The sequence below is a fragment of the Triturus cristatus genome, chromosome 2_2 (genome assembly GCF_964204655.1).
Source record: "Triturus cristatus chromosome 2_2, aTriCri1.1, whole genome shotgun sequence".
Classification (NCBI taxonomy): domain Eukaryota; kingdom Metazoa; phylum Chordata; class Amphibia; order Caudata; family Salamandridae; genus Triturus; species Triturus cristatus.
Window position 1 is genome coordinate 1,219,426,406 of NC_140582.1, and position 22,809 is coordinate 1,219,449,214.

Here is a 22,809-nt window from a genome sequence, read left to right on the forward strand (position 1 = left end):
GAGAGTTGCCAAAGGTCATAAACGGATGCTTGGCCGCACAGGGAAGTGAGGTTCTGCAATTCATGACTCCATTTTATTGTGCCACCATTTTGTGTTGCCCTCACGTAGGCCTGTGAAGGTAGCCTGGCGAACAAAGTGGCCTGGCCTTCTTAGTCCATGTATGCATTAACTAGGTTTCTTTCTGACTCTGGAATGAACTGTAAGAAACTGACCTCTTCACCTGAAACTGACCTCGCAAAGCCAATTTCCCTGATCGATCTTTGTCTGAGATCAATCAAGATACTGTACATGTAATCATGCCATGCCCTGCAGTGCCATCTAAATCAGATTAACCTTTGTGAACTATGTAATTATAATGTTTTGTCCATATCCTGCTAAAACCCCAAAGGCTACTCACCGGCTGACCCTCCAGATTTTCCATTTGTTTAGGAATGTAATTGGTACAACTCCCTTACATGCCTGGGGCAGGATAAAGAGTATATAAGATGTGAAGTAAAACCATTCTATGGACTACCTCATTCAGTTGCTACGGCTTCTGTGTGACGTAGTCACACTCATTTGAGTTTAATAAAAATGTTCTTCTATATTTCAGCTTCGGTGCCAAATTCTTTATTATTGGTTTGAATGGACTAAGTATCAGTGAGACCCCTGAGAAGGAGTTTATATTTCTTCAGAGGTAAGTTATACAGTGTCCAAGGCCTCTCTGAACTGGATCGTTTTGAACGGTTTCCTGAAGGGGAGGAGTTCCGGTTCCTTGCGCAGGTAATCGGGCAGTTGTTTCCATAGTTGTGGGAGCGAGACGGAGAAGGCTCTGCCCCCTTTAGATGCGGCATTGCACCCTGGAGCGGCCAGGCGGCAGGCCTCAGAAGACCGCAATGTGCGGCCCGGAACATAGTTCTTCAGGCGTTCTTTAAATTGCATTAAGTTCATTGCAGAATAGCCAGGTTTTTAGTTGCTGAAGGAAGGTTTCCAACGAGTTTACTAAGAAGAACAGATCAACAAAACATTTGAGGTATGCACATTATGCGGCACGAAGAAACAGGAGGCTTAAAAATACAAGATGGAGGCGGGCCTAGTTCAGGCCTTGTTTGGCCCATTGTAAGAAATCAGTTGTGTAAAGGGCAACTTTTTCGTTTTTGGTAAAAAAGCATTCATGTCACTAAGCAGAAAGTATGAATTCATCAGAAATCTCTGCAAAAACACTACTGTGAATTACTGTATTTCTTATACTCGGCACTTAGCACATGAAATGCTACAACGGCCATGGTTCCCTACTTACCAACAACACGTAGATCGTAGTAACCAGTCGGTTGTACATCACACTCTAATCTGTAGAAGCCAGCATCTTCAGACAGAACATTCTGTAATAAGAAGGAGCCGTTGCACGTTGGTTTCACGCGGTCTCTGTAGTGGTCAAAGACTTGGTCGGGGCAGGTACGTCCATCCGAATAAATCACATCCTTTCCTTTTGAAGCAGACTTGTCTTTGCCAAGAAAGCTCCATTCACAATAGTCTTTAAAAGGGCCAGCAGAAAAGGAAGCGCTCTCTCCCCTGGTTCCAATTACTACTACTTCTGCGCCTGTAACACATGGAAAAACAGAATACATGTCTGAAGCTCTCACTGCATGTCCAGAAATGCCTTATCATACATGTAATGAAAGGGTAACCCATAAACATTCAATTGTGACATGAACACACCAAACAATTGGAAATGACACACAGAAGCACACTGAAACCTTGGCAGGTAGGCACTGTCATCAAAGGAATGCTTGTAAGTCGGGGGCTTGACAGTACGACAACGGCGCTGACTGGGGCGATAGTGTAGAGTAAATGATGCAACATTACCAGGGCTCGAGTCGGGGTACCACGCGGGTGGACGGCGTCCCCCCACTTATTTTACCAGGTTTTTCCGGGTGGACGCCGTCCCCCCTGCCCAAAAGCTGGACAGCATTGTGTGAGCAGAGAGCCCGGGTGGGAGGGAAGTTTCCCGTAAATTACCAAAGATATGCTAATATTTGTAATTGGAGACTTTAAGAGGCACCGGTGGTGTGTGCAGGCTGGAGTGATTGGGAGGCGGAGCGAGCAGGCGTTGGCGGTTAACGCTTGGAATGTGTGTCCTTCTGTATGTTGTGCACTTTTGAGCACTTCGTTGTGCAACTGGGGCACCCCCTCGGGGGAGTGGGGGGGAGGGGGGGGTTGCAAAGGACATCGAGGAACAGACCAGGGGTAGCAGTGCTGTGAAATGCCCCGTCATCTAAAGGCATATGAATACTTATGAGATTCCTGTTGTGACGTCACTTCCGGTGACAGCGTCCCCCCACTTCTTTTCATGAGATTCCTGTTGTGACGTCACTTCCGGTGACAGCGTCCCCCCCACTTCTTTTTTTAGGACTTGTGCCCTGAACATTACCCTAAGCTACACTCCCTCGTCCCCGCTCCACTGCCGGCTGCTAGGATGAGCATTGAGTTTTTCGCATGTTGGGTCACACGGCGGGTGTTTGTTTCTCTCTCCGCCAGAGTCAGTCACCAAGATGTAGAAAGGGAACATTAAGTTGGCACCGTGCCCGCTCCCTGCATGACTAGGCGCATTCCGGGCATTCCCGTAGCGTGTCTATCAGCGCACTCAGAACAGCACGAGGCATGCGCAGATTAGCTCTCCATTTCCTTCTAGAACTCAGCCAAGCAGCTCCCAGGCTGAGTGCTATCTGGATGACGTGCTATCCTATCCTCTGCAAATAAACACACCGAAGGGCGACTCTCAGATACGGAAATGAGCTAAGTAGTATATTTGAAAGGTTAGTCGTTATGACCAATAACGTAAAATGAATAGTTGGCCTAACGGCTAGGGCGTCGACCTCGAACCTGGGGAACTGGGTTCCAGTCTCGACAATGACGCTGAATAAACAGCTTGTGATTCTGGGCAAATAACTTAATCTCCCCGTGCCTAACAAAAACAAGCATTTGCAATGCAATAGGTCTCGCATTTATACGAGTTTGAGCTATTGGCATTGTAAATGACAGTGCCTTTTATTTATGTTTTAAAAAAACCAAACTTAAATAAAAGGCACTGTCATTTACAATGCCAATAGCTCAAACTCGTATAAATGCGAGACCTATTGCATTGCAAATGCTTGTTAAAATACATATTTGTGAACGGGTTTGTTGTTGCCAAAGATTCACAGGAAACACCGTGGAACATCGCAAAGAATGATTAATCTTTGTGTTGAATCAGATATTTTCAAATCCTTAGCTGTGAAAAACACTGTTGGAGACTGGAAGTAAAGCAGTAAATTAAGAGGTCAAATGTTTTAAATATGTTGAAGGAAATACAGACGGAACTGCTCGTTCCAGATGTCGGCTTTGGGTATTTGTTTAAGGCATGTGTAAGCCACTCACTACGAAAGAGCTGCATACAGGCACTTTTAATATTTTGTGAGGAGGTAAGTAGACCCCAGCATCGGCCACGAGTGCTGGCGGTGGTTCCCTTTCAGCTTTTTTTTTTTTTTTTTAGCTCTGCTGCAGTATGCTCAAAATATGGAGGGAGGGCAGAGGGGAGATAAGAACCACAACCCGGCTTTTGGCAGTGGAACGCAAAATTGTGGTTATATTTCTGTGAGTAAAGTACTTGCAACTTTAGAAACCGAGGAAGGCTGCAGAGTCCCCCTAGCAGGACGACCATTCCCGGTCCACCGCCATGGTTTTAGTTTGAGACTGCCCTGTGTTAGGATGCTGGGACCGCAGCAAGGCTCCCCCGGGGGTGGCGGTGGCAGCAGCCCAGTTGGCGTAGAGGAAGATCGCACCATACTTGCTTCGTACGTGAATACCTGGACTGCGTCGAGTCGCTGCCTCTTGAGATTCAGCACAGCGTCTCTCTGTTGCGGGAGATAGACACCGTTACCGAGAAGTTTTAAATGAAATTGACGAGGTCTATGAACAAACAGCATGTGAATAAAAGCAACCCTACTTGCTACAGCTCTGATCTGTTCTGTATGAGGTGCTTAAGCATTTCCGTTTTCCTCAGTGAGAAAAATGTGTATACTTGAAAAACACGCACGGCAGGGTAAACGAGACTTGGCAATGATGTAAAATGGGGAGGGGGCAGTAAAAATAGCTGCACAATTTGAAAACATATTACCAGTGAATAAAAAGTCTGAAAGTGGAAATGTGCTACGGTGCAGAAGTGCAGACAATTCTACACCCAATCACACTAACTCTGCTGAAAGTAACGAAACACCAAAGATGCGACAACAGCAAACCCTCACAACATGTAATGGATGCTTGGTTTTGAAAGAGTTGATAAATGATCACAAACTAACAATATGGTGAGAAGGACATGGCGAGTGTTTGTTTTTAAGTCGGAAAGCAATCTGGGTTACATTAGAACAAGCGGCCGTGTGGCCGCGAAAGTGAAAGTGATCGCGATCAAACATCAAAGCGGCCGTGCGGCCACGAAAGTGAAAGCAAATGGTGTGCAGGCTGCCAAATGGTGCGTGCGCCCGGCGCACATGCACTGTATTTGGAGGCCTGAAAGCACTCGTTTGCACTTCCAGATCCCCCATTTACAAAAGCTCTCGCGAGAGCAGCGCTAAAGCGCTGGCTCAGGCGAGACCTAATGAATGTGTCTGCATGTAATGCAACTGGTGCTATGTAAACGCTCTGATACCCGATTGGGGTCAAGTTCGCGCTATATAAAACTCAATAAAAAAAAAAAAAAAAAAAAAATCATGAAACAGAGGCTTAGAGCCAGGCCTAGAAGAGGAAATCTGCCTGCGGTGAAAGAGTTTGTATTAAAATGCTATTGCTCGCTGATTGCCATCACCAAACACTTGTAAACACTCCCAGCACAGTTAACATGGTTCGACTGGTCAGTCATCGCTGAAATACAGCTACTGATGCAGTAAGACATTAGCTCTCTTTGCTGTTCCTTGAACACAGCTTACAAGTTTCCCCAGCACATAGCTGAAATAAACAAGCATTTGCAATGCAATCGGTCTCGCCTTTGAGACCTTATAAGGATTTAGCAATGCAGCACATCATGCGGCCTGGAGCTTTCAGGGTGCTGAGTCGCTGAGGAGCAAGATTCACACCGGTCAGAGCGTGGTGAGGCAGAGGGCGCTGTTAAACTAAGAGCATTGTCCACAACCCCACCACATGCCAGCATTATATGCCTGGAGATAATACATTCAAAAAGTGATTGCCCAAGAGCACACAGGTAGGCCTAATTGGAGGAGTGGGTTGAAAAACCGGTCTCCTAGTTCCACAGTTTTCACTTCTGGGTTGGTAGGCAATGATTTCGATAGCAAGGCAAAGGACTTCCCAGGGAAATGTCACTTTAGAATAAAGTGTTTATTTTCAGCATATTTAGGTGAAGTGGTCGAGCCGAGATTAGGTGGCAAGTATTTTTAGTTCCATAGCTAAAATGTACCTCTGGGTCACATTTATTTATTTTGTCTGCCCGCCCCAGTGACTTGCCCACCTTGTTAGGGGATTTTGTACTTTATTTATATATAGCACTCACTGTCTTTTTTTGTTGCAGTTGTATATAGTGTGGACGCAACGGTATTGGAGCGCTTTACGTGGGTGCCAGTTACATTACATATTTCTTTGGGTCCTTTGAATCTAGTAAATTACTAGGCACTATGTGTGGTTGTTAGAAACGAGGTAGCTGGGCACGGAGTGGGTAGGCTAAACTCGGGAGCAATATGTAAAGCATCTGCGCAGCACACTCACAGGCGGCACACTAGGCACACCACAGAAGAGACTCCACACCAGGTTGTGTAAAAATAACTTTTACATATACATTGTGCCATTCGGGACCAGGTAGCAATTTACAGGTGAATATGTACAAGGCAGGTCCAATCGAGCCGCTGCCAGAACCATTAGTCATAAAAACGTAATCAGTCATGAATCTGGAACATCATGGGAAAACATTAGGTCAGGCTTAGAAATGCATTTTGCATAACCATATTAGCATCTTATGGAACACCTTCTGCATAACCTTAGGCATAAAAACCTCATTAGCATAAATGCATTAGGCCTAGAACCAGTAGGCATAAAGTATAAAACATATTCTGCATAGCCTTAGGCCTAATCATATTAGCATTGGCATAACCCTGTGAACATAGGGCATCATCATTAGCCTAAAAGCATGCGAAACACATTGGGCATACCTCATTAGCATAAATCACGTTTGCAGTGGGCATAGAATGAAAACATCTTTGCATGACATTGGGCAAAATCACATGCATCAAGCATCCTCCTGAGCATAAATCACATCATGCATAACATTAGGCCTAGAAACATGAGGAGTCTCCCTAGGCGTAAACCACATTAGATTAGGCATAGGCCACCTTAGATCAGGTAGAAGCAAATTATGCATAAAACCAGCAATGTAAGCATTAGGGGAGAAGCATTAGGCAGGATCATAGCATCTCATAGGGCGCGAAAACATATGGTGTAGAACATCAGCATGAATGCACTATACCCAAACCCTACTTAGGTGCAAAATCAGCAACGCGAAACTTTGGGAAAAGCATTAGGCAGAAATACATTACGCAGACATCATGGCATTACTGAGAGAGGCCTATCCTGCACAAAATCAGCCGTGTAAATGCATCATACCAATAGGCATTAATCATAATCATCTCATTAGGCATAAAGCGTGAGCATGGGGCATAAAACATAATCAGTAGAGCCCACAGATTACTACCCTTCCATTATAGGCCCCACCTTGTTATGCAAAACGAGCATGCCCCTCGATGCAGCTGGCCAACGTTGCAACTGCCCACTGCCAGGTGGGGCAGCTGGAAAAACAAGGCCAGCACAGCACTGAACCCGGGGGAGCCCCCTCCTCGAGGGCTTGGGGGTCACCGGGGGAAGGCACCAACAATGAGCCTCGACCAACCCTCCTAGGCCCGACACAAAGCTCCACTCACCAGGCTCCCCTCGCTGGCTGAAGGCGGGTCGGCACCGGTCACCGGCAGGCCCCGGTCTCGGGACCTCCTCGTCGGCTCCGGTCTCCAGGCTGCTCTTGCTGGCACACGCGGGGCTCTCACCAACCTTCGGGAGCCCCGCCCCGCTCGCCATCTGCCGCGCCGCACCTCACTTGGTTTCACCCGGGCCCCCTCCTGGGACCCGGGACTTTGATGCGGAGCCTGCGAGGCTGTGTACTTCGGCGTGGAGCCCGGGAGGCTCCGGCTCCCCTCTCAATGGTGGCTTCTCTGCAGGGTGTCTCCTACTCTCCCAGTCTCTGCGGTGGCCCCAGGAGCCCTCGAGGCTCCAATGCTGGGACTCCGGAACTTCTCTCCTTCCAAGCCTGCCGCCCCGTTGCCGGGCAATTCCCGGCGCCGCTACCAATCCTAGCGCAGCTCCCCTCTGACATCAGCGGGAGAGCCCACGCGGTGCTCCTGGACTCCCGGACCGGCAGCGGTGAACTTCAGGGAATTCCTCTGTGCGGGGTGGGCTCCCGCCACGCAGCAATAATGCGGGGTGGGCTCCCGCTGAATACAACACAAGAGTGGGGTGGGCTCCCGCTCTTAAAATGAATTCCAGCTGCGGCAACAACGCGGGGTGGGCACCCGCAAAGGACGACAATACGGGGTAGGCTCCCGTTAAGTTGAAGTATAAAGCGGGTGGGCACCCGCTCCTCGATCAGCAGCACAGGGGGGAATCTCACACGCTGGGATTCACTCATATCATGCTGGCAGCACGGCGCTGCAGGAACCACGCTCTCTTCTTCGCCTGGACACTTGAAATATAGCGCTGACGACGTGCTAGAAGGCAGGCAGAGCTGGAAATAACATTGCGCTCACAAGGTGCTGGGTTCAGGAAAGCAGAAGAGCACAGTCAATGCTGGGCAAGATCAGCAGGCAGTTGGGCAGCTCATCAGAACAGGACAGCAGTTCCTTGGAACAGTCAACCCTCATAATATGGCACTCCTCCTGGCTCAGCAGTCTTCACTCCAGCAAAGGGCTCTCCCTGGCTCTGTGGACAGCAGAGGGGTACAGGTGGGCTCAGGGGCCAGCATGCAGGACTTGCGGCGGTACCTCCTGGCAGAGTGTCCCCTCCAAATCAAAGTCCAAGCACGCACACATGGAGTCTCAGCTACTCTATATATACACCCCTCATCCCACCTACCAGAAAGGGCCAGAAGATTCTGGAAGGGTCTCTGGGGAAACCGGTCCCAACTGGTTTTGGGGGAGGTGTAGAGCACCCTGTCTGCCAGACTTCCCTCCTCCCTTCATGAGCTGGGGTCTGGGAGACAGACACACCCCAGGGGGCGGAGCCAGCCTTCCACAAGGCAGGCACAGCACACCGAAATGCCAAGGTTTAAAAGTGGCATTTCCACAATGGTGAAAATAAATCTATGCACACCATTGCGCAGCATTTAATATTTCCATTTCACACATACCAAACATGGCATATATATTTTCTGCCATGGGGGGAAGATGTCCCATAAGGGGGGGTTCCTAATGTAAGCCTATGGAAGGCAGAAAGCACACGCACTTTGCACTGCTAACCAGCGCTAAGGTGCCCAGAGTCCTGAAACCACCAACCTTATGTCAGGAAAAAGTCTAGGGGGAAGGCCAAAAAGTTTAGGGATGACCCTGCAAGCAGGGCCAAGTCCATCACTGGTGTCTGATATTTTAATGTGCTTGAAATTAGATTGCATTTAATTACATTTACTTCAGGGCGATTGGTGTCAATACGCCTGGTTTTGCAGCAGAGAAGGAGAGTGGGGGGGGTGGAAGTGGGAAAGAGTGGGTCTCATCATACAACTTAATAGAAAGAGTCCACATCTAAGAATAGAAACCCGGGTGTTTCGACTTGGTTTTTAATAAACTAGTCCGAGCAAGTTGCGCATAGTTAGTAGACCGAGCCCTCCTTTTAAAAAATGTATGCCATAGGCAGTAACCAAACTTGCTCATCAATAGACATGTGCAAATGGCCATGCAGTCAGTTTCTTCAAACTAGGATTAAGGTTCAGCATTCACATTAATTTTTATTTTAAAGCAGGTACCTAGCAAGGAAGGAATCTATGATGTCATCTGCAAATACATTTAAAAACCGCCCTTATTACTGTATTAAAAAGCCCATGACATGGAAAAGGGGTTGAGGCTTGTCTACCAAAGTGCTACAAAAAAAGATCTGCTGCTAAACATTGGCGTGCATGGTGGCCAATGGTGGCAATCATTCTGTAGGGGGAGCTGTCAAACTTAAAATGCTCACGCTCCAATAAGAAAAGCTGCCAATAAACATACAAAGGAACGTGTGTACGATTGGCGCAAGGAGATACCATGCTTTGGGTAAGGGGTTGGCGCAAGGAGATACCATGCTTTGGGTAAGGGGGGGGCATTAGGAGAGCGTGTTTGTACCACGCACAGACATTCAGCTGCCCCGGCAATTAACACAGCCTTTCGTTGAGCGCTGCTCATTTCTGTGGCTGCACTTGGATACAAAGGCCATTTCTTACTGCCCTCAGACAATACCTTTAAATTAAACTAAAAAGCAAACCCGGTTCGGAGCAACACTTCAGAAATCCGGCTGACAGAAATGTACCTCTTGAGCAAGCACCTTTCCCAATGTGCTGCTTCTAGCAAGAATGTAACCACTTTGCACAATATACCTAAATGTACAGAGTATGGGGGAGGAGACAGGGGTATTGTACCCAAAGGCAACCGTCGTACAGTAGGTCTCAAAGAAAACATACAAAAAGTGTGAGGTTACAGTCTAAAGTGTCTCGCTGTAAGAGCGTACATTTCAACACCGGGAGTAGAGTGTGTAGACACGATAGTGCTGTAGCACCCACTCCCACTTCGCTGCAAGCCTGGGTTGACTGACAGAACCTAAGAAAACTAGACACAACAAAAACTCATTTCGAAAAAAACAGCGAGCCAAACTTCCTCACATGGGTTGAGTGAAGGGAACCTAGAGCGTCTTGATTCGAATGAGAAAGAGCTGCTGTCAAAATACACCCGAAGTCCCACTCTCGCTTGGACATTTACAGGCGCAGGGAGTTTTTTGTTTTGTTTTGTTGCACATGCTCGATGCAAACCTTTTGAATTGTGTTTCAACAAACCTACGGGTCCATTATTGGGAAGGCTGCTGCCTACTTTCCACCGGAGAAGCATTGTGACAGGCTCCTGCTGTCCTCCAATCAGGCTGAGCGGTCAGGGTAGCCTGGTTGTTTGCGTGCCCCGGGGTGCTCCCGACAGCCACAGCAAACTCAACCCACCTGCATTTAACACGAAGGCCAATTAGCAAGAACTCACTGACATCGGATACAAGAAATTCTTAAGCTGGATAAAACAAGCGCGGTCCCGAAAGTGAAAGACGACCGCGCCGGAGCATGGGTATCTCTTATCTTTATGAGGCCATGTGTTTAAACACATAGCCTCAAAGAAAAGAAAGTGCTTCGACAGCCATGAAGCAGGCCACCCAGTCCGATCGCAAGCCAAAGGGTGGCAACCAATAACCCTCATTTCCAATGGCAAGCCACCGTTTAACATAAACGGTGACGCCAGCCAATGGAAATGAGGGGTGGGGCTTAAAGCCCTCTTCTGAAAATCCTCTCCTACAATATCTCTCGTGGAGGCAGAGCAGGGCTCTGCCCTGCAACGCACGCGAGACCTAAAAATCGAGCCCTCTGATTGTTCAAGGTAGCTTTCTCTGCTTTCAGCTATTCCCACACTACCAAACAAGCTGATTGACTACAAGTCGGCTGAAAGTGTTGCAGCCGCTGCTATAGGACTTGATCCCCCGTATGCTGAAAATCTTTTACAAATAATATATAAGGGGCCAGGGTAGGTACACCCTAATCCCTTGGCATCGGTGGGAGACATCCAGCCTAAATGTTTTTTTTTATTTTGGCACATGGGTACTGCGGTACTCGCACTTTCAAATAACTTTATTCGGTTATTTGTGCAAAACCATCAAAGTATACAAAAGGTAAAAACAGTCAATTTACAGTTTAAAAAAATATAAACAACAAGTACATTTTCAAATGGTTTTTAAAAAAAGGGCTATAGAAATGGACAGCCAAGCATACATCGGAATACATTAAGAAACAGCTGTAGGGCATGCTTCCTGCTATGAACCATGCAGCTTAAATGTCCCCAAGAAATAAGGGGAGCGTTCCTAAAGTACACAATACATAAACTGCATTTTTTACGAGACAGTTAATATCACGGTGCAATCTTTGATAAAAGCTTCTGTTAGATTATCCAGAAGGCAAATAAAAAGCGGCTGACAGAAAAAAACTATTGGCTCCGATACATCGGATTTTAGAATTCTATGCGCAATCTAATACTGCCTAGCTCCTAAATTGAGGCAAATTGGTCTTTTCCACCTCCTGCGTATCTGTTGATATCTAGGGCAGAAAAACAAAACATGTTCTTCGGTTTCTTTGACCGTAGTACAGGCAGGACATAAATCTAGTACTAGGCCAACCGCCTCCTTTCTAGGAACTTTTAGGAGCAAATTGCCGTATCTGAATCGGACATAAGCTGCGGTACTCTTATGGGTCCCACCACAGGTACTTCCATGATGGACCGCAGAGATGCCGCTCAAGCTCTAGCTCGAATGTACAGCAGTACTGTGATAGGAGGACTATGGTTGGTAAAGCCTGAGTGCCAGTACTGCACGAGTACCACGGTACCCACAAAAACAAAAAATATCAGTTGAATGTCTGTGGGGGACAGTGTCTATAGAGGGGCTGGTCGGCAGACCTCCCCATAGCCCAGGCCCTGAGGCCAACCTCCCACTGCGTATTGCAGAAGGCTGTGCGGAGTGTAGGGTTAGCTGCAGGGCGGCTCAGGGCCTGGCTAGAAGCCAGCCATTTGTCCAACAACCGCTTTGCACAGCCAAGGGTTCGTGCGCTTCAGGGGGGTGGCCATTGACGAGGTCCTGCGGTCAATCCATCATGGCGTACAGCCAAAAGGCCATGCACAGCTGTGGGGTTAGCTTCGTAGGATAAAAAAAACGGAAATTCACGTGATAAAACAAAAAGGTTCAAATAAAGTTATAAGATAATAAACTAGTGTTTAAAAAACAAAACAAAAACATTACATTAATTCACTAGTTATAGTTTACTGAACTAATTTGAACTTGGGCACTCACCATGTACTTCTTAAGATCTCACATATTGCATCACTCTTGACGTTTTAAATAACATCAATGACATAACTAATGACATCTTAAAATATAACATGAATGACATCCCTGACATAACCATAGTCAGATACAGCATAGAGTTGGTGCTTTGCCAACAGCCATGCTTTTGAGTGGCTGTCAGCTTGGGTTGGGTCCATTGCCTGGCTTTTGGCCACTTGTGGCAGGGTGGGCCGCATGCTAGGTTGTGCGTCTATGCACAGTGGGGTGGATTACTTGCGGCCAGCCCACGCTGTGTATGCATGAAGGGGCTTGTCTATGCAGCAGGAGTTGGCGGCAAACTGTAGGTTGGGTGCAGAGCCTGGCAACAGCACACAAGTAAAGCCATTGCTCAATGTTTTTAAATTTTTTTTAAACAGACTTTTATTGAGTTTCACAGGGTAACATATTCAAACCTGCTGACCACTGACGGGCTACCCAAATGAACCAGGACATAATAAAATCGACCATCCCGCTGTTCGGAGCCCAACAACATATCTCTCTTCCCACAAGGCGTCTGCGCAATAATACAGTCCGTCCACAAGGGTGGCCCACTACCATAATGCAACACAATCAAAAGACCCCCCCACCCCTCCCCCGTCGAATCTTCCCCAACAGCACCCCCCACCCCATCCACCCTCCCAAGCATGTCGCCAGTATCTAATGTAGTCAAGTGAACCCTGAAGCCTCCCGCGCCGCTTGACAGATTCCCCTCTTTCAGGGCACAGCAGCGAGTATGGCAAGAGGCCAGGAGGTAGCTGCCTATCCCGGGTCGAAAATCCTTCCCTCGCCCTGCGTGCCCATGAACATGGAGATAATCTCAAGGGTCTCCTGCCATATCCCCCTCCTCAGGCCCCCCCTCGCCATCCTCAACCGGCTGTTTGAATAGTTCCAGAAGTGCCACCCATGCCCGGGCCATTTCCTGTGACTTCTCACTTCCATTCCGCCGAGCCATGCACAATCTATAGCTCCCCTCGCTTCCCGCCCACTTCACCACCTCCCTATGCCAGTGCGAGAGGTTAGGCCCTTGCCTCGCCTTCCAATGGGAAGTAAGTTCCCGTTTGGCCAGGACAAGCCCCAGGTCAATGAACCGGCTGGTGACCTTAGTCTTAGCAGTGTGCAGGAACCAATGCAACAAGCAGACCCCTGATGCCGCCTCCAGTTCCCTCTCCGTCACAGCCCGCAGTGCAGCCATCACCTCCCGCCAAAAGTCTCCCACCCGTGGGCAGTCCCAGAACGTGTGGAGGAAGTCCGCCCCATCATGGTCACAGCGGGGGCAAGCAGCCGACCCCCCAAAATACTCAGCTATTTTACTAGGTGTAAGGTAGGCCCTATGAAAGACATAGAACTGGATGAGTTGGAATCGGGCATTTTGGGAGCATTTCCATGGGCGCTCCATGATTTCATCCCAGGCTTTTTCCGCAATGGGTTCCCCCAGGTCCGCCTCCCACTTGAGTTGCAGTGCAGTCAGGGGTCGACGCATATCACAGGTAATCCGCCGGTAAAGGCATGTCACCGCCTTAAAAGTCCCCGCCGCCATCACTACATATTGACAAGCAAGGGATGTGGACGGCTCCACCAGCCCGTCGCCAGCGCTTCCTGATAGCCGCAGTCAGAGCTGCATGCAAGAGGAAGTCCCCCCGCGGGAGATCGTGCCGCTCCCGGAGATCATCAAAAGGGAGAAGGTTGCCATCCTCATAGAGGTCGCCCAGCATCATAACTCCCGCCTCTTCCCAGGCTGATAACCGGCTCCAATCGCCCCCGTGAGGCAACGCCCCACACATCCGCATGGGGATCTCAGGCGCATAAGAAACCTGAACATACGTCCTCCTGGTCAAGCGCGCCCAGCATTGTCGCACCGCCCTCAAGTCCAATGGCATCAAAGCATCCCTCACCGGGACCCGGAGCAGCACACAAGACAAATGATGCCAGCTCGGATCCGACCCTCCCCGGTCCTCTGGACGCCTGATGTGACCCGCCACCCATTTCGTGAACCACTGGAGTTGCGCAGCATGGTAGTAGGCTTCCAGATTCGGCAGTGCAAGGCCTCCCTCTCCCCTGGGCCTCTGCAGAGTAAGTAACGCTACCCTCCGTCTTCCAACGCCCCAGATGAATCCCGTAATCAAAGTGTTCAGTTGTGTGAAGAGTTTACCCGGGATCCAAACTGGGAGGCTCCCAAAGTAATAAAGAAACCTGGGCAGTATGACCATTTTCACCAGGGTGACCCTGCCGGCCACTGACAGTGGGAGAGTCCCCCAAAAGTCAAAACAGGTTCTCGCCCTGCGCATTGCCCGCCCCACGTTGCCCTCCAACAAATCAGCGTGAGCATGATTAATCTGAGTCTCCAAGTAGGACAAACAGCGAGGCTCCCACGGGACATCCCCCGGGCAAACCACCCCGTCCGGCTTGGTAGGGAACAGACATGACTTGGTCCAGTTCACCCGAAGGCCCGCCACCCTCCCAAGGTCTCCAGCAGGCTCCTTGCTCCCTGTAGAGCCTCCCCAGCATCCGGCAAGAAAAGTAAAGCCATTGCTCAATGAGGTTTGACACACACAAGACGTCGGATGCAGGGAACTATTGCATGTGCTTGAAGTTTGGAAATCGTGTGTAGCTAGTTTGTAAACTACAAATTTGGCACCACAGTAATGATGGTATGGTTTCATTTATTGAATGAAACGGTTCGAGAGTTATGCTTGAATGCCACCAGGAATTAGTTCATGAACCACTGAGTTTTGATTCATGAGGTATGTTTGTTTCAGGCATGTGCTTTGCCTCTGTTTATGAAATATTTTAGACTCCCTAATTCGTCATTAGCCCAGATCTATTAACCAATCTTGGGCTTCCCAAAGCTTGGACTAGTCACTATGGTCTGAAAGTAGTGGGGCATTAATATTCACACGAATGTGAATGAGCTGGAGAGTGCTGAGGGTGAGGGGCAGAAGAGGTGGGGACACACCTTAGCATCGTCATGAGTGCATTGCTCCCCCCACACCGATGGCGTCAATATGTGACCAACTTGTACCTACATTGGATATTTAAATAGTTTTACAGGGTGTGAGGGCCATGAAATATAAGACACTCCCACCAATTCCTAGTGCAAACACATGGGAGTTGGTGAATTTCCATTGTAAATCTGCTGTCCAAGTCTTCTCAGCTGCTCAAATTAACTTCCTCTCTTAGCCGAGATTTGCAAATAGTTAAGAGACCCTCGTGGTGCCTGTATACAATCCTTAGAAGCCTGGATTATTGTTTTTTAGTCAAAAGCATCTGAAACATTTTCAATGAAAGGGCGAAAAGCACCTAATCTGGTGCCGGCTCCATTCCACGTTTGTGTTAAGACTGTCCAGTTGTCTGACTTTAGCAGAAAGCAAGACTAATCATCAGATTTGGTAGAAAACCCCACAAAACATGGCTTCCTTAATAACATTTGAATCACACAACCCATGTTTGCCAAATTCCGAAAGCCAAACGAGATTCAGTAGAATCAGAAATGACAGCTATACACACACACACAGAGAGACCCAGACTTTACCAAAGGGATATTATATGTTGATTAACATCATTTCCATATACACTTTATAAATTAAATATTTGTCTGCCATGGCCTTCCGATGAAATGCAGAGCTGCTCCATGCTGGTCGGACAACAGCAAGAATGCACACTGATTTACCACGAAGTATAATTCCAGCACTTTCACGCAATGCACTCAAACCTGTTTAATTGTGGGACTCTTCAATTTTCTATAAATAGTACACAGTAATATACTCCTTCAGTGCATATTTAAAAATACCTTTTTATGTATATGTTACCTCAGCAGAATAGACTAGTACTCAGCGCTTAACTTGTAAAACACTAAGTGCTGGGGCGTAAAGTCTAGCTCAGAAACCCAAAGACAGGGCTACGAATACCAGGGGTGCTGAGCACCAGGGGTACCCAATCTTGATTTCACCTCATGACTCTTTCTTCCACCGAAAACCAGACACTTCCTGCAATGTTATCTCAATGTTGCAGGCTAGTTTTCATACCTTCTTTCCCCTAGATTTTTGATCTATCTACCTCTTTTTGTGTTTCTCTCTCTTTAGCGCCGGATGAAAAGTGCAGGTCTCCAAAAAGGAGTGGTGATGGGCTCCACCTGGAGCCACCGGGTCAAATTAAGCACCGAAATAGGTTCTTCCATAAGTAAAGTCCAAACTTCAATATGTTACAAAGCAAGGAATGGCCATCCCCACCCTTGAATAAGTCATAATTACTCCTCAGAATATCCTCACGCCTTGCATAACGCCACTTGGATCTGCGGCTATAATAGGGCTTTGGGGGGGGGGGGGGAAGGGGGCAGCCAACCAGCAGGAGGCCTGTCCCCCCCCCCCTCCCATGGAAGGGGGGGCAACCGGGGGGGGGGGGCTGTTTGGGCTGTCTTGGGCTGGTTGACTGGGGTTGGGCTGTTTAGGGCTTGGGGGTTTATAGCCGGCCATTTCGAGTCAGGAGCCACCAATTTGGTGGCCGTGACACGACAGCCGGTCTAGGGAGGCTCTGAGCATTTTGTTTGTTTGGGGCTTTCACGTGTTGGCAGTTGTGTCCTTGGTTGGGCGTCGCGGATTGCGGGAGCTTTGGCAGCAGCGGTGGTACCTGTGCGTGAGCCTTCGCAGGACTGAGATGACGCAGTTAGACGATCCTCGAGTCGTGGAGGCCGTCCGTTTACTCGAAGATGCGGGCCGCATTGACATATTGTGGCCCGACGTGAAGGTAAGCCCCCGTAGGCGTGCCGCGAGTGTCGTCGCAGCAGCTGTGCTCGCCTGCGTTCCGCCGCAGGTGCAGAAGCGCGTTCCGGTGGAGGCGGGGGTTGCAGCCGTGTGATGCATGCGGCCGCGCCGGTAAAATGCCCACGAGCGGGGAAGCGGGGCGCGGCGAAGAGGCCCATGTTGGCCTTCAAAGAAGGGGTGGGAGGGGCGGTTCGACCTGGTGTGGTGCAGGGGCCGCGGGGGCGGCATGGGCGAGTGGGGGTGGAACTCCCAAACAGAAGCAGGGACAGAGGAGCAATGCAGCAGCCCCAGGGCAGGGGCGGAGCACAGGGGGGACGCGCCCGCCCCGAGGACCAGCGGGGGGGGGGGGGGGGGGGGGGGTGTCCCCTTTATTGAGTGAGAGTGCAGAGGAGGGGAGGGGGCAGGGGGAACAGGGTTCGAGCCTCAGCAGTGGGCTGCAGCAATTTAGGGGGTTTGAGGTTTGGGGGGGGGGGAGGGGGGGTGGAGAGCAGGGGAGGTGCCAAGTGGGAAGGGGGCGGGGGATTACCCAAGAGGGTGGGGGGTAGAGAGATGACGGGCGAGGAGTGGGAGATGACCTGAGGGGGAGGCGGGGATTTTCCAAGTTGGGAGTCCATCCCAGTGTTGGACGTGGGGGGGGTGGCACGGGAGGACGGCTGCAGGCTGGGCGAGCGGGGGCCAGCCGCTGGGGCCCAGGGGGAGTGGGCGTGTTGGACATAGGGGGGGTACAGGGGTAGCGGGGGGGGGGGGGTCACAGGGGGTCGGCGCAGTCCGTCGAGAGTGGGAGTCTTTGGTTTAGAGTGACGGGGGGGGGGGGGGAAAGAGTGTGGGCAGGGGGGTGGGGGGGGGGGGAGACAGGGCAGCCGGGTTAGGGGTGGGGGGCCTGGAGGTCTACACCGTCGCGGCACTGGGGACATTCGTCCGGGGCGAGTGGGGGGGGGGGGGGGAAGGGATGCTCGGGGGTGCAGCGGCTCAGGGGATAGGTTTAACCCCGGCTTGTTGGACTCCATTTCTTTCGACAGGTAGGCGTGGTGAGGTGATCGGGAGAGCAGCATGCGGCTCTACTCCACCAAGGGGATGGGCCGGCTCTGCATTATGCGGGCGGTCGCGCTCCCACAAGGTCGTGTCATACGGGAGGCGGGCGGTAAGTCCCCGCCAGCCTCACCCGAAGGGTCGATGCGGCCACCGGGGGATGGGAGCAGAGGTCCGTCAGTCCGGATCAGGACCCAGAGGAGCGGCTCACAGGGCAAAGGAGAGCGAGAGTGTGGATGTGGGAGAACTGCTGCGCACATGTAGGGAACGGGCAGAGCTGAGGAGGCTGGAGCCCGTAGAGGGCGGCCTATGGCAAGAAGATATGCCAACAGGGCTGGAGTCCGAGGAGGGCGGCCTATCAGAGTTGGACTACGATGAGAAGAGCGTGGAGGAAGGGGAAATACTGGAGCAAAGGCAGGGGAAGGGTCAGGATGGGGGGGGGGGGAAATCTGAGTAATGCTTGTCCTAGTTTCTTGCAGGGTGTGCACCAGAGACCCAAGGCGGATTGGGTGACGGCCCCTCCTGCTCAACTGGCTAGGTGGCGGGATCCAGTGCGGACACCGACCTTGACGCCAGGTAAGTCACGAAGCGGGTCGGGCTGTGCCCCCACAGGTCCGGGTATTGGTGGGCACGGATGCGAGGTGGGGGGGGGGGGGGGGGGGGGGGGAAGGAAGATGGGGGGGATGCGTTTGAATAAAGGAACGTACGTGAGTGGCAAAAGGGTCAGAACCGGAAGACGCAGGAACAGACGGGAGTGGGTCCTCAGGCGACAAGGGGGATGAGGGGGAAGAGACACCCAAAAAAGGTAACGACGGGAAGGAGAGTCATGATGTACAGGTGCGCAAGCTGCCGTATATGGGCATTGCGAAGCCCTTGGGGGGGCGCACTTGTCGTTGGCCACCAAGGAGAAGATATGGAAGGGGGAGTACGTGGACATATTGAAGCTCATGCATCACGAGCTGATGGCAAAAGAGGTCTAAGGAGGAAGAGCTGGAGTTGGCTCAGCGGACCAGGGTGCCCCTGAACATCGAGAATTGGTCGGCGGGTTTCTTGATCTTTGCCAGTGCGTACGGTGACAAGTACCCGGAAAGGTCCGTCACACTTTTTAAATACATGGACGCGATACGGCGGGCGCAGGTCACATACTGGGGTTACGCTTGGTCGCACTATGATGAAGAATTTCAAGCGCGTTTGGCCTGGGACCCGGAGGCGAAATTGGGGGGGGGTGGGGGGGAGAAACGATTCAGATCTCTACCAGCAGATCATGGGAAGAGCAAAGTTCAGAAAAACAATATACACCGCCAGCGGTTTACCGCTTGCACCTCGCCCCTTTCCAGCTCGCCCCACCCGGGGTGGGGTGGGGCAGGGAGAGAATTCAGTCGGTGCCACAGTGGGAGTGTGTTGGGATTACAACAAGGGGGCTTGTGCATGGCAATATTGCAAGTTCTGGCACGAATATTCCAAATGCGCAAAGCGCCACCCGGTGGTGCAATGCTAGGGGACAGGGGGCAGCAGTCCGCACCGATGGGGAAACAGTCAGGGGGCAGGGGTGGACAGGGGGCTTTGGGGAAAGGCTCATACGCCAGTTAAACAGGACCGGCTGGAATCCTTCTTGACGTCTTACCCACCCACGGACCAAAGACGCGGGCTGTTACGACAAGGGTTTCGGGAGGGTTTCCGGCTGGGGTACGAGGGTCCACAGATTGCCCGGTGGGCCGAAAATATGAAATCTGCCAACATACATAAGGCGGTGGTTCGGGAAAAACTGGGCAAGGAGGTACAGGAAGGGCGGATGGCAGTCCCTTTTTGAGAGGCCCCTATTCGGGACCTGATCATCTCCCCCATAGGTGTGGTGCCAAAGAAGGATCCTGGTCAGTATCGACTGATTCAGCATCTGTCATGGCCGGAGGGGTCGTCGGTCAATGATTACATAGCGGCCAAACTGTTGTCGGTATCTTACTCCTCGGTGGATGTGGTGCGGCGTTTGGTTGCGACGGTGGGGACGGGCGCCCTAATGGCCACATGTGACATCGTCAGCTTGCCGGCTGTTACCGGTGCACCTGGAGGATTACCAACTGCTGGGGATACAGTTCAACAGGTCCATCTTGGTCGACAAAGCGTTGCCCATGGGGTGTTCAATCTCATGCGCTTTGTTTCAAGGTTTCAGTACCTTTTTGCAGTGGGTTTTTTCGTGGCGCACGGACAAAGAGACGGTGACGCAGTACCTGGATGACTTTTTCCTGGTGGGACTGCCCGGTTCGACGGACTGCCAGCACCAGCTGGACAGTTTTACAGAGCTCATGGGCTACCTTGGTGTGCTCCTGGCGCCAGAGAAGACACAAGGTCCCAGCACGGTGCTGTCATTTCTGGGAATAGAGCTAGACCCGGTGGCCATGGAGGCACACTTACCGGGGTACAAGAAGGTGCACATGCTGTTGGTGGACACCATGTTGGGGAAACAGAAGGTGACGGTGCGTGAGGTACAGGTTCTTTTGGGGCATTTGAACTTTGGGTGCCGAGTAGTGCGGGCGGGACGCACGTTTTGCAGGTGTTTGGGGTTGTTCCTGTCCGGTTTGACACTACCGCACCATCTGCGCTTGTTGACGGGTACGAGGGAGTACCTGCGTATGAGTCGGGCATTTTTGGGGAGATTGAACGGTAAAGGGCCCGAGAGGGTGGGGCCGCCTTCCACCGTCTCGTTCCTCTGCGCAGTGCGGAGCAGGTGAGGCAGGCCGTTTTCTTCACAGTTGCGCTGTGTGTTGCTCTGGATGGCCACCTGATAGCTGGAGCGGTTGAACTCCTGGGTTCTGGACCAAGGCCGCTTAGCGCAGCGCTCTCGCTGGGTAGGGATTCCGAGTCGGTGCAGTGTGTGACCACTAGGTGGCGGTGCAGTCATGCGACTGTTGTGTGGCACCGTACCAGAGTCTGCTTTCCAAAGGCCACAGCAGTCTTTTGAGTGTTGCGGTAGCTTGGCCGGCCTGCTGCAGACTTCAGCGCGCTAAAAGGGGCTGGTGCAGGGCTCTCACTACTGGCGGTGCTTCCCTCATGGCTGGAACGGCTGTCGGCGGGCAGGGAGCTTCCTCGCGACTGAGCAGGTACGAGGGCATGGACCTGTGTACTGCATTGCCACGCCGTTGCCGCGTCTTCCGGCCTCCACACATCGGCGACGTTGCTCAGGGGCCTCTTCTGAGCGAGACAGCACTTACCCTTCCTGAAGGTACCTTCAAAGCTTATGGGGTGATTCCTTTCACCGGCGTTATGTAGGGCAGTATGGCCTTCTGTGCAGCGCGGATAGGGTTTGCTCAGTAGCCTTTGCAGGGCTGGAGGACAAACAGTGGGCTCCGCAGAGGCGCACACAGCCCCCGCTGAGGGCTTTGGCGGCTGGCCGCGTTCCCGCACTCAGCCTTAGACGGGGCTGTTGTGTCAAGGGTTTTCTTTGCTTGGATGCGCTTCGGCCACACGGTCGCCAGGTGGCGCTACAGCGACTGCTCTCTCGGCCGCAGCGGTCGTTCCCATTCACTGTGGGCCGCGCTGTGTTTTTGGCGGGCGGATGCATCCACTCACCATGCCTCTGCCTTGGGCCAGAGAGGCGACCGGCAGCCGTCTAGCCCCACTTGAGCCTCGATCTGCAGAGGCTGCCGACACGCTGGGAGTAGCAGGTGGGTGCGAGCGGGGCCAAGGAGCATGGCAGATGTGGCGTCTCGGGTCCTCTTGCTGCTGCGGGCTGTATACAGTGTCAGCATGGGGCTTGTTTGCCGGGATGGCCTTGTGCTCTGGCCTGCCGCACGGATGCCTTCAGGTCGCAGGGTGCCTTACCGCTGCTGGTTGTACCAGCGTGGGGGCTTCTTGCAGGAACAGCCTCGGGCTCTGACTTGCCGCCTGGGTAGAAGCCGGCTGTACAGGTGAGGAACAGGGCAAAGTTGCGGGGTGTTCGCCCACCCCGGGATCACCTGGTCATCTTCCTCTGCCTCAGACTTCGGGGGATGTGGCACGGCGAGACTCGGTCGCGGCTTTGTGACTGCGGAGAGTGGTGTCATGCTAGATCACCACTGCAGGCGCTGGGGGCTGTGGACCTTGCCGTGGGGTGCCGCCTCTCAGGCACGTTCCTTTTCTTCCCCCACGAATGACAAGAATGTGGCGAGCTGCAGGTACACGGGGTTAACTGCCCGCCTCGTTGCCAGTGTGATGTTGGGCCTCAGGCCCACATGGTGAGGAAAAGATGGACACAGACACTGGCTTGTATAGTATAGCAACTGGCCATGAGCACATGCACCCGGGCCCTTTTATTGGCGGGGTCACGTCACTCGTGACACCCGTGATGGATGAGTGTGTGGGTGCAGTGTGTCAAGCCCTCAGGGGAGTGGCTGGGAGTACAGCTTCCTGTGGGACACTAGAATGTGTCCCGCAGAACACTACACCCCCCTTCCCAGATTAACTACCACTACCTGCACACTTGTGCCTTTTTAAAACACAGTATATAATGGCCATCACTAAAACACAGCTTAATAGTACTACTCCTGTGCTATGGTTTCGGTCTGAAAGTTGAAAAGCTTACCCTGTTGTCTGGCGCCGTTGCTTGCCGTATACATTAAGAAGCTTGCCTAGCGCCAGGACAACCTCCTGTGCTTTACAAATATTCTTGGGTATAATACGCCTCGTTGCTGCTGCTTTAGCTGGGACCAATAATTTTATCTGCCGATCCCTAGCCCGGAATGTCGTGGAGTGAGACCTGGGGAGAAAGGGGTTGCATGGCTGTTAATCAGAGGGCCATTGACTTTCTTTTCCCCTAATCTTCCACCTTGCTTCTGCTGATTTTAGTGGGTTGGTTGGGGAGTGAGGTTCTAGGAGGGGGTATGGGGTGCTTCTGTGTTTA

The 22,809-nt window shown here is 51.5% G+C and overlaps 1 protein-coding gene across 3 annotated transcripts in view; it reads right to left on the reverse strand.

Moving 5' to 3' along the window:
- Nucleotides 1–22,809, reverse strand: part of LOC146863427 (uncharacterized) — a 262,248-nt gene that overhangs the window by 207,471 nt on the left and 31,968 nt on the right. For 2 of the 3 annotated variants that reach the window (XM_085642853.1, XM_085642852.1), the window contains exon 2: nt 1,280–1,579. In XM_085642853.1, coding sequence (XP_085498979.1) covers nt 1,280–1,579 — 300 coding nt within the window. Of the gene's footprint in view, nt 1–1,279; nt 1,580–16,773; nt 17,070–22,809 lie in introns of those variants that run through there. The other variant, XM_085642851.1, reaches the window with a different exon arrangement.